This window comes from Myotis nattereri (assembly GCF_964212035.1).
Source record: "Myotis nattereri genome assembly, chromosome: 11".
NCBI lineage: Eukaryota > Metazoa > Chordata > Mammalia > Chiroptera > Vespertilionidae > Myotis > Myotis nattereri.
Genome location: NC_138086.1, coordinates 44,850,771 through 44,862,899, shown reverse-complemented (window position 1 = coordinate 44,862,899; position 12,129 = coordinate 44,850,771). Strand labels below are relative to the sequence as shown.

Genomic DNA, 12,129 nt, shown 5'->3' with positions numbered 1-12,129 from the left:
GTAACCCTGGTATTAAGCTCAGCAGACAGATCTTAAATACTTATAGTTGTGCATATATAATTATCAGGTTAGTTTGTTGAAAATTGTGACGACTGTATCTTCTTCAAAGTTATCTAATATCTATTTATACTTATCACTATCTTCTACAACTTCTTTTGATGACAAGGTATTATTTCAACATATACATAGATATTTAAGTTCAAAATTGCTGCCTTACCTCACATGGTATTTATTTTCTTTTTGATACAATAGATTAAGGTCGAACACTTAGCTCTGTGATTTAAAGCCTTGCTATTCAAAGTGTGGCCCCTGGCGCAGCAGAATTGGCATCATCTGGGAACATGTTAGACACAGAGATTCTCGAGCCCCACCCAGACTTGTTGAATCAGAGTCTTCACTTCAATAAGATCCCAGGGGGATTCACGTGCACATTACAGTCTGAGAGGCATTGGTCTAAGGCACTAATATTCCTGTTATAGACAGCTGAAACTGAGGCATCACAACGGAGATTTCAACTCCCAAAAATGACCTTGAAGGACATTCTTTCCTTTTATTCAGCCAGATTCCAGCTGTAGTCCCAGGTTGTCTTAATACTGAGTCTATAACAACCCTAAAGCACAAGAATATTATTAAGGTTTAAAAACCGAATGGTAGCTATTTGTTTCAATCTTGTTTACTTTATCTACCAAACGATATCTATGTAGTTGCTGAGCTTCTATTGGATTACATTAATATACTCCATTTGTGTTTTCTTTTTAAGTGATTTTATCTTTTTTTTTTTTTTTTAATATGTAGGTATCCTTAGTTAGTAGTAGATTCCTTGAAATCCAGTGCTTGTTTTACAACTGGATAGTGGTGGTCTATATTTAGTAAGAGCTCAATAAATGCTGAATGACAGTCTTTAATACTTATATACCAACAAGGTCAAACATGGCCCACTGCTTTTGCAGTAGAGCATTACAGAGCTCCAGAATCAGAGAAATAAACTGGAGGAATTCTTGCTCAACCACTTACTGTGTGACCATGAGCAAGTTAACCTCTCTCTCTCTTTTTTATTTTTTTTATTGATTAAGGTATTACATATGTGTCCTTATCCTCCCATTGCCCCCTCACCTCCCTGCCACTCATGCCCTCACCCCCCTGGTGTCTGTGTCCACTGGTAAGGCTTATATGCATGCATACAAGTCCTTTGGTTGATCCTTACCCCTTACCCCCTTTGAGGTTTGAGAAGCATCAATCAGACCGTCAAAGTTAACCTCTCTTAAGACTCAGGTAAAATAGAGATGACAATAGAGCCTATTCTTAGGGAGACACTAGGGTTAATAACCTAGGACATTTGAAATACTTACACTTTCTAGCACAGACCTAAACAAAGTTAACTATTATTATTTACTAGAGGCCCAGTGCACGGATTCGCTGGTTGGGGGGCATGGCCTGTGGGGATTGGCCCGCTGGGGGAGCGCCACTCATCCCGGTCAGCTGAGTGGCTGTGGACCTGCCTTCTGAGTGGGCTGTGGATCCTGGTCAGCCAAACGGTGCTCCCATTGTGGGAGCACACTGACCACCAGGGGACAGCTCCTGTGTTGAGTGTCTGCCCCGTGGTGGTCAGTGCACGTCATAATGACTGGTTGACTGGTCATTCTGCGTTTGGTCGCTGGGCTTTTATATATACAGTGGGGCCTTGACTTACGAGTGTCCCGACTAACGAGTTTTTTGAGATACCAGCTGTCTCTCAGCCGATTTTTTGCATTGAGTTGACAGAGTAATTTGAGTTAACGAGCTCCTTTCCGAGCTCCTTAACGAGCTCAGTCTCAGAATGAATTAAACTCGAATTAAACTTGTAAGTCAAGGCCCCACTGTATAGATTATTGCCATCTGTAAGCTAGATTTCATTAGCTCTATAGGGAGCTAAAACCTATTGAAGTAATCTTATTTTTAAAGAAATTCTTCTAATTCTCTCTACATTATTCCCCTTCTCTTATCATCCTGAAACTCCTATCTTTTAAAGTTTTCTTCTCTTTCTATTCATTCTGCTTTCTAAACATTATAACTTTAAACAAAATTTAGGCTTTGAGAGTAGCCTAAAGGTATCTCATATATAATGACACATAGACATCTAATGTTTATTCTCCATCAGATAGCTGAAAATATTTGCCTATGCAGGACAGAATACTTAAGATGTTTTCACTGAAAGATATGTTTTAATTTTACTTTCCTGTCTTTCAGCCTCCTGTTACAGCTGAGTGCATTCTGACACTGTAGTTGTCACTATTATTAAAAACTAGCAGACCAGGGCCAGCTGTTGGGTTAGCTCTTGCCCTGGCTGGTTTTGTTCAGTGGATAGAGCATTGGCCTGCGGACTGAAGGGTCCCAGGTTCGATTCTGGTCGGGGCACATGCCCGGGTTGCAGGCTCAGTCCCCAGTGGGAGGGCATGTGAGAGGCAGCTGATCAATGATTTTCTCATCATTGATGTTTTTATTTCTCCCTTCCTCTCTGAAATCAATAATAATAAAAAAAGAGCACCTCATTAAGGTAACAAGAAGCACATTTATTGTCAACCACCCCCCCCACAAAAAAAACAAAACCTCTTAGATAATCATTAGTATTATGTATCAACAAGAAAATAATCCTGCTCATAGAAATGATTATTTCTATTAGTCATTTATATAGATGGCTTTTTCAACTCTAAACTACACATTCTCTGAGCTGTAGTTTTAGCTGATGTCTAAATCATCCTTATATTTTTCAAAGCACTTATTTACATTTATATACTGTTTAAGTTCAATAAATATTTGTTAAAATATGTTAAAATGTCCTGAGAAAATTATATGGATACAAATGTAATTTATAAAATTTAAACATTTTAAATGATATAATATAGCTAGACAATGTAGAGTACAATATATTTTAGAAAAACTAACAGTAGACAAAGGTTTAAATAAGTTAGAATTTAATTAGGAATTGGGAATTACTACTATTTTAAAAGTGGGATTTTTTTGGGGGTGAGGGGTGAGTAGAAAAACATAACTTTATATAATTACTTTATTATTAATCTTTTGTTTTAAGACTATGTTTAGTATATTCTAAAACAGCACTATGCTCTCCCAGGTCAATACAATTTAAAGGAAAAAACCCACAGCAAAGTAACAAAAATTCAAAGCCCATGGTGAGGTCAGCAGAACAGAAAGATACTGCCTTTGTCTTAACACTGCTCACTAATTCTCTACTCTCATCTTCCTTCAATGTATATCTAACCAAATTGGCCTCCTTTTTGTCCTCAAAATTTCTTGCTGTATCAAACCCTTTACACTTGCTGTCCCCTCTACCGGAATACTCTTCCTTCCTCACACCAGTGATGTTCAAAAGTTTATGGGCTTCAAGGTCAAAAGCAATGAGCTAAGAAACAGTCTAAACTTTGGTGTTAGACCATAAATTCCACTCTGTTCAAATGATATTTTCAGGGAACTTGTTCATAATAATTCAAAGCACAATTGTCATTAAAAATAAACTCTTGCCCGGCTGGTATGGCCCAGTGGTTGAGCATCAACCCATGAACCAGGAGGTCATGGTTCAATTCCCAGTCAGGGCACATGTCTGGGTTGTGGGGTCAATCCCCATTGTGGGGCAGCCGATCAACGATTCTCTCTCATCACTGATGTTTCTATCTCTCTCCCCCTTTCCCTTCCTTTCTGAAATCAATAAAAACATATTTAAAAATAATAATAAACTCTTTACCTCTTTTTCCTTTCTGTCTATGGCGTCTCTCTCAGCCTGCAATTGTACTTCTAGGGACAATTCTGCTTTAGCTTCTACAGCTCCAAATTGTTTTCGGTCCTCTACCTTTAAATATATAAAAATTTTCTCAAATTTTCAGACATTAAATCTTGATTATCCTTTTTAATTGGAGAAGTAGCAATTCTATTTCTCCCAATTAGAAGTAGATAATCTACATTAGTGAATAATCAAAAAGTTACAGGTGTTCAGTCTTGAATGCATTTTATACAAACTCACACAGAAATGTTTGACACTCTTAAAATTCATTCCTCAGATAAAATGAAGTCTGTCCCCTCACCTGCCCCCTCCCATCCTTCCTTCCCTGCTCTTTTTTTTTTTTTTTTCATTCATTTCTGTATTTTACAGTATAATGGGAATAGATTTCATTACTTTCTAGTCTGGGGTAGAGCATCAGTCTAAACTGATGTCCACAGTTTTTTCACTGGCTATTATTTTAGAATCACAATCTATTGATGGTTAAAAGAGTAATTAATTCTTCTGGCTTAACTAATCTTCCTTTCTCAGGACTACGGCATGCAAGTAACCTTTGGAAATAAAAATAACCAGAAATGGTTATAATGTCAATGAAGACATAAAGATATACACTTCATGCAATAACATCAAAAAATCAATAGCAATTTTTTACTTAAAAGAACTGATGTTTATGTAATTGGGAGTAACCTGCATTAAAATACTTGATGAAAATCAACCCGAAGAAAATGTCCCACCTTTTGGAAAGGGTCTGTACTAACGAGTAAGGCTTGCTCCAGTTCTCTTACTCTGAACTCCAGTTTCTCAATTTCTTCATTCCGTTCTTGTATGTCCCTCTGAAGCTGCTCCTTAGAGAGCAAAAGCTCACTGCACTTGTCTGTTTTTTCTTTCAGATGATTTGTTAACTGTTCAACCTGGAAATATGTAATACACAAAAACTGTAAATTCAAAAAATTTCAGCAAGTTAGTAGAACATCTATCCCCATTTCAGAAAGTATTTTTGGCTCTAGCTGGTTTGGCTCAGTGGATAGAGTGTCGGCCTGTGGACTGAAGGGTCCCAAGTTCGATTCCGGTCAAGGGCATATGCCCTGGTTGTGGACACGATCCCCAGTAGGGGGTGTGCAGGAGGCAGCCAACCAATGATTCTCTCATATCATTGATGTTTCTATATCTCTCTCCCTCTCCCTTCCTCTCTGACATCAATTAAAAAATATATATTTTTTTAAAAAGTATTTTTGGATGCTATGCTTATTATTTTAATTCCAACCTGAGGATATTTTTTCCCATTGATTTTTAGAGAGAATGTAAGGAAGAAGAGAGGAGGGGGGAAGAGAGAGAGAGAGAGAGAGAGAGAGAGAGAGAGAGAGAGAGACTGACGTGAGACACATCGATTCATTGATTGGTTGCCTCCCACACGTGCCCTGACAAGGGGGCCAGGGATCAAACCTGCAACCAACTGACCTACCTGGCCAGGGCTATACTATAAAATTTTTTAAAAATAAAATTTATTTTAGGCCCTGCCAGGTAGTTGGTTGGAGTGTCATCCAGATACACCAAGGTTGCGGGTTCAATCCCTGGTTGGGGCACATGCAAGAATTAACCAATGAATGCAGTGGAACACAAATCGATGTTTCTTTCCCTATCTCTCTTTCCCCCTCCCTCTCTCTCTAAAACAAAAAAACAGAAAAATTTTAAAATTATTTTCAGAAATAATAGTTAAATTTAAGTGTTCATTGTGTACCAGGACAATACTTCTATCTGATGGGTTCTATTACAATCTCTATTTTAGAAATGAGTAAGCAAGTTTTAGAAAGTGACTTTAGCCATTGTCACACACCTAGTAAAGGGCAGAGCCATGATTTGAACTAGGATGATCTAAACCCAAGCATAATTTTTTTATAACCATGATACGCCACCTTTACAGTTTATACAATGAATCTTCCCTCCTTCATGTAGCATTCACTTGGTAAATATGAAGTTCTGGTTATGTGTTCATATAAGGAGAAACTGGACAGTTGGGGTGAAAGGTAGAAGCAAGAGAATAGTAAGGAGGCTACCAAAATCATCTAAGTAAGAAATAACAACAGCTTTAAGGAGATGAATGAAAAGGAAAAGAATAAGAAAATGTAGTGAAACCTGACTTACTAACAGATAAGGAGGGCTGAGAAAAAGCGTGGAATTAAGAATGCATTCTAGGTCTTAACAATGAGGAAGGTGGAGATGGTATAATATTTACTGAAATGAAGGAACATGTTTTATTCTTATCCTTCTTGGTGGGGGATAGTCAGGCATCAAAAGCTCTCTTTTGAGCATATTAATTTTGAGACATCTAAGAGGAAATGTAGACTGGGAAACTGATTATTCAAATCTGGGGCTAAACTGAGCTGTTAGGGCTGGAGATACAAATGTGCAGTCATTTATATATAACTGCCTTGGAAGAGAATATAAATAGGAAAGAAAAGGGGCTCAAGACTAAGATTTAGGGTACTCCATCATTTATTTTGGGTCAAAAAACAAAGACAAGAGAAAGAGACCTATGAAGCGAGTGTGTCACAGAAGCCCAAGAGAAGGAAATGTTTCAGGAAGAAGGTTGTTTGAATGCCTCTACATGGTCTAGAGCAGCGGTTCTCAACCTGTGGGTCGCGACCCCTTTGGGGGTCGAATGACCCTTTCACAGGGGTCGCCTAAGACCATCGGAAAACACATATATAATTACATATTGTTCTTGTGATTAATCACTATGCTTTAATTATGTTCAATTTGTAACAATGAAAATACATCCTGCATAACAGATATTTACATTCCGATTCATAACAGTAGAAAAATCACAGTTATGAAGTAGCAACGAAAATAATTTTATGGTTGGGGGTCACCACAGCATGAGGAACTGTATTAAAGGGTTGCGGCATTAGGAAGGTTGAGAACCACTGGTCTAGAGAAATGGTTACTGGACATAGCCGTAACCTTCACGGAACAGTTTCAACAGAGTAGAGCAGGGGTGGGGAATGTCTGGCCAGAGGGCCGTATAGGCCCACAGAATCATTTGGCCTGGCCCTGCCAAGGCATTAGGGGTGAGTTAATTAAATGTTTGACCAAACGCAGCAGGCTAATTTTTAAATTGACAATTTTGTATGGCCCACGAATGATGTTATAAATATCCAAATGGGCCTTGGCAGAGAAAAGATCCCCCACCCCTGGAGTAGAGGATAATAAACCCCTCTGACAGAGAGGTAGACACTTCACTGGAGTGGATTGAGAAGAGAATGGGAGATGGGGAAGTAAAGAGTGAATGAATATAGACAACTTTTTTGATCAATTTTTTTGGGCATGGGGAATAAAAAATAAGTAGGAAAGTTTGTTTCATTGGGCAATACTAGAAGATAAATATAAGTAGTAATGATTCCAAATGTCAATGCACACATTTTTAATTCTCACCTAAGGACATTTTTTCCATTGCTTTTCAGAAGGGAGTCGGGGGCAGAGAGAAAAAAACATTGATGTGAGAAAGACATATCGACTGGTTGCCTCCTGCATGTGTCCCAACTGGAGGTGGGGAGAGAACCCATAACCCAGGTACGTGCCCTTGAATAGGAATCGAACCCGTGACCCTTCAGTGCGTGAGCCAATGCTCTAACCCAGCCGTGGGCAAACTATGGCCCACGGGCCGGATCCAGCCCGTTTGAAATGAATAAAACTAAAAAAAAAAAAAAAAAAGACCGTACCCTATTATGTAATGATGTTTACTTTGAATTTATATTAGTTCACACAAACACTCCATCCATGCTTTTGTTCCGGCCCTCTGGTCCAGTTTAAGAACCCACTGTGGCCCTCCAGTCAAAAAGTTTGCCCACCCCTGCTCTAACCACACCAGCCAGAACTCAATACACATAATTTTTAGGGTTTTAAGAACCTTTTCATGTCAAAGTAGTATTTAATTTTCTGATTTTGAAGGTTTATGTACAATAGAAAGAATTCCTTTTAAGTTTTTCAAAATATGCACCTTGTTTTACAATATATAAATTATTTTAAGGTAGACAATATCAGTAAAGTTCTTACCTCTCTAGTTTGATGTTCACTGATAGGCTGGAATCGAGGTACAACCTTAAGTTGCTGTTCTAATTTCTGTATTTCCTGTTGGAATACATCTCTCTCATGTTCTCTATCAATGGCTTGCTCCTGAATTTTAATAACAGTAATTGAAGAAACAATATTTATTGAAGTTATTATTTTCCTCACATACCCTTTGATTACAGGTACAGTTTTGTTTGAAGACAAATAACTGATGACCACAGAATACTCCACACCAGAAGATAACATTTTTGTATGGTATGTAGCCTACGTGGGCTCATCAACAAAAATTCAAGCATTTAAATATTATTTGAAGCACATTTCTTTTTATTTGAGTAATGTTAAATACAAAATAAAATAAAAGATATTCTCCTTAAAATGAATTTACAATTTTGGAACAAAGGATGTATTCCACTGCTAATTTAAGTATTAGACAAAATAAATAGAAGAAATTATTTAGTAAATCAGTTTATATCATCCTAATCTAGATTTTACACTTAAAAAATCTTATAATGTGTAAGGATCAGATTCTCTAATATGTGAAGTGAACTTCAGGCTTAAATGAAACCGCAAAGAAGAAAATCCATGCGAAATTAGAGATGTGACATCTTTTTGAAAGAGATTAATGACAACATGACAACTGTTCCTGTCCCTTGTTTCCAAGGGAACACTGTTACCAGTATGAATATCTTTTGTGGGAATGACAATGGGGGCCAATTAGCTCTTAGGATCCTCTCATTTTGGCTGTTGGTTAAAAGAAAGACTAGGACAAGCTTTTTAACTATGAATTTGGAAAGGCTAACTGGCAAGGCTTCTTTATAATCTGTCTGTATTGCTTTTAATTCTGATTGCTGATTCTAACACTTATTATAATTTTTAATTTGAAGAATACTTTATAATTAATTGGTAAAGACACATATAGGAGAAAATATGGAATTCATGAGTCTCTTTTTCATAATTTAAAATTCACAACCTAGAATAGCAACAGATAGCAATCCACTGAGAAAAACCAACATTTAAGTTGAGGATACTTACATCTAAAAATTTTCTTGTTTTTTCCAACTGCTTTTCCAGTGCTTGGTTCTGTTGTCTTAAATCCATTAGTTCAGCATTTTTTTCTTGTTCCAGTTCTACAAACCTACTAACTTGTTCCTCAACATCTATTTCTAGAGCTTTCACTTGTTTTTGAAGGTCATCACATACTTTTTCAGCTTGACATTGTACTTCTAATTTTTCCTTCATTAGTTTTTCTGTCTCCTGTAATAATTCTGTTTATAAATGCAAAAATATACTATGTTAAATCACAGTGGCATTATAATAGTGAAATCACCCATTAACTATGTTTAAATTTTACTCTCAGGACATAAAGATCAGTTTTATTTCAAATACATGTAAAAAAAGAAAATATTCCTATGAAAATATCAAAATAACATTCCTACATTAGTAAGCAAGTAGTATCAATAAAATTATACAGAATTAACAAAGAGAATGTCCTGTCACTGAAAACAGTATTTTTGTGAAAGCAGCACAGCAAATGACACCCCTGAAAAAATCCACTTTTACTATGAGGAAAAGAACAAAGTCTAATTATATTCAATATAGAAATAACTCACCTCAGGCAAAAATCAATTCATTCCAAAACCATAAAGTCACTTTTATATGCATACACAATACACATGAAGAACAAATATGGCAAATCTTTAACCAAGGCAAGTAAAAGTTAGAGAAAAAGAAATACAACTGCAATCAGAATTTTGTGTTAGTCTTAATCCTTATTAGATCCATATTCCTGAGTGAGTCTTGCACACTCATATATATATGTGTGTATCAAGGGAAAAGTGATACGTAGGAAAGGCAGTGTGGTGTAGTGCTTATAGTTCTGCCATTTATCTTCTATGTGACACTTAACATGATGCCCTTCCTTTTCCTTATATATAAACTGGGAACAGTAACAGTACTGATCTCTAAGAGTTACTGTGGGATCAAATGAGTTAATACATGTAAAGAATAGTGCCTAGGATGGTAGGCACTATATAACTGTTAGCTATTATTAATATTAATCATATAATAATAAAGTATATATAGCCAAGTAAAACAATTCTCTAATGAAGAAAATGGAAGAAACAAAACCCTAGAGTCTTGATACCAACTGGTCTGCCAACAAACTACTCAGGACTAAGAATCTAGAAAATCTAGGAAGCTTGCCTTTTAAAACAATACTGACTTAGATGTTAATATAAAAGTAAATCAACCAGAAAGTCTCTTTATGGAATTCACTGATTCTCTTGATGCCATCATCTTATATACTTCTTGATTTAGAAATAGCATTTTGAAAAGCCATAGGCTGTAAGAGTTTAATATATTTGTTAAAGAAAAATGTTTAATAAACCAACATAAAACCAACATAAAAAAAAATCAAAATGGTCTTAAGCTCTGTGGAAAAACAGATATAATAAGATGATGGTCACTGTGAATCTTAGCTGTTAATTTCAAATATAAATATGTATTTTTATTGTAAGAAAAGGTTTTGTTAAAGAGAAAAATTAGTATGAGACACAACAGCAAAATTAGAGATATGCTAGTTGGTTGAAAGTCCAAGTGTCACCCAATTTTTGGAGTTGTAAATTTAACACCCAAAGATTGGCCATGCAATTGTATAAACACACCTGATCCATGTGCTGCATCGATTGCAGCATCTACTAGTCCTATGAGAATAGAAAAACAAAAAACAAAACAAAAACAAAAAAACACACACAAAATATAATTTACTATTTTCTATTTTCTAAAATAGGATAATATACACACACAAAGAATTAAAAGTAAAAGGTGAACCATTGATTATTAATGGTAACATTTTGACACATGCCAGTGTTTCTTAATTTTACATATATGAGCCATATACTTTCCATATTAAAAATTCCAACTCTAGCCTTGGCCGCTGTTGCAAAAATGGTTAGAGCATTGGCCTGTATACCAAAGGGTCTCTGGTTTGATTCCCAGTCAAGGGCATGTACCTGGGTTGCAGGTTTGATCCCTGAATCCACTTGGGGTGTGCGTGGGAGGCAACCAATTGATATGTCTCTCTCATGATGATGTTTCTCCCTCTCTCTCAAAAAATCATGAAAAAAATATTCTTGGGTGAAGATTAACAACAACAACAACAACAAATCTAATCCTTTTGAACAAATTTGAGCAACCAAATTACATATATTACTAAAATGTATGTTGTATTTCTCAACTGGTAAAACTACACACAATTCCAACAGCTTGTGAAATATAAAAGTGAGAATATGATAAAAAGGATTTAAAGTTCCATTGTTACAAAGACTGACATTTATGTTTTTACTATTAAACATACTTTACTTCAAGATGTTACCTACTTTCTTACTGAAGAAAAGACTAAAATTCATACATTCTTTGAACTCCTACTTAGATTAAACTAGATGTCAGTCTATTTTTAACAGCCACTGACCTTTTCAAGCTATTCTCTTGTAGGCCAAAATCCACCCCCACCTGCTCACTACTAATACCAGATCAGTGCTCTTCATTACTTAATCCAAGTATACATTTTTGCTGCCTATCTGCTATTAAAAGAACTGAATCTTACTGAATTTAAAAAATATCCTGCCTCATTATGTGCAGCTTTCTCTTGAAGCAGAGGTTTAAAGAAAAAAGAATTATCTTTTCCTGTTAAAACCTGCCAAAGGAAAAAGAAAAAAAAAAATTCTGATCCCACATATTTGGCTAGTAAGACATTTACCAATAAGGTAGATTTTCTTATAAATTTTTGATCTCTACATAAAGTACGTGAATAATGGCACTGAAAGGGGGAAAAAGCCACCTTGAACTTTTAAGGAATGTTTCATACAAGGTCTAAGAATACATACGCTGTTCGACTGGGCCTGCTTCTGCTTTCATAGCCTCCTTCTGTCTGCACAGCAATTCTCTTTCTTCCTGGATCTGCTGTTGCTCTGCTTCCAATTCTTGTAACCTGTTACTTGCACATAACAACTCCTGCTCAAGTCGATCTATTATATCAGCTTTTTCCTGAATTTGCCTTTCATAAAGGGTTTTTTCATCTGCATAGCCATCAATGACACCTGTAAGATAAAATTAACAGGAAATGGGATTATTACTTATTTCAAATTATACCGTTAGGTTTTATATAAATAAAAGGGGTATACTGCTAGCAAAACTAAACCACTCCAAACTATTAGCAGTCTTGAGTGAATTTGCTGCTGCTGATAGCAACTATAGTATGTTCAATGCAGCTTTTTTTCTTGTTAACCATTATA

At 36.0% G+C, this 12,129-nt stretch overlaps 1 protein-coding gene across 1 annotated transcript in view; it reads right to left on the bottom strand.

Moving 5' to 3' along the window:
- Nucleotides 1-12,129, bottom strand: part of AKAP9 (A-kinase anchoring protein 9) — a 127,438-nt gene that overhangs the window by 31,574 nt on the left and 83,735 nt on the right. Inside the window, exons 20-25 of the mRNA XM_081102336.1 lie at nt 11,722-11,934; nt 10,501-10,539; nt 8,870-9,102; nt 7,823-7,942; nt 4,504-4,680; nt 3,737-3,841 (exon numbers count right to left, since the gene is read on the bottom strand). Coding sequence (XP_080958462.1) covers nt 3,737-3,841; nt 4,504-4,680; nt 7,823-7,942; nt 8,870-9,102; nt 10,501-10,539; nt 11,722-11,934 — 887 coding nt within the window. The remainder of the gene's footprint in view (nt 1-3,736; nt 3,842-4,503; nt 4,681-7,822; nt 7,943-8,869; nt 9,103-10,500; nt 10,540-11,721; nt 11,935-12,129) is intronic.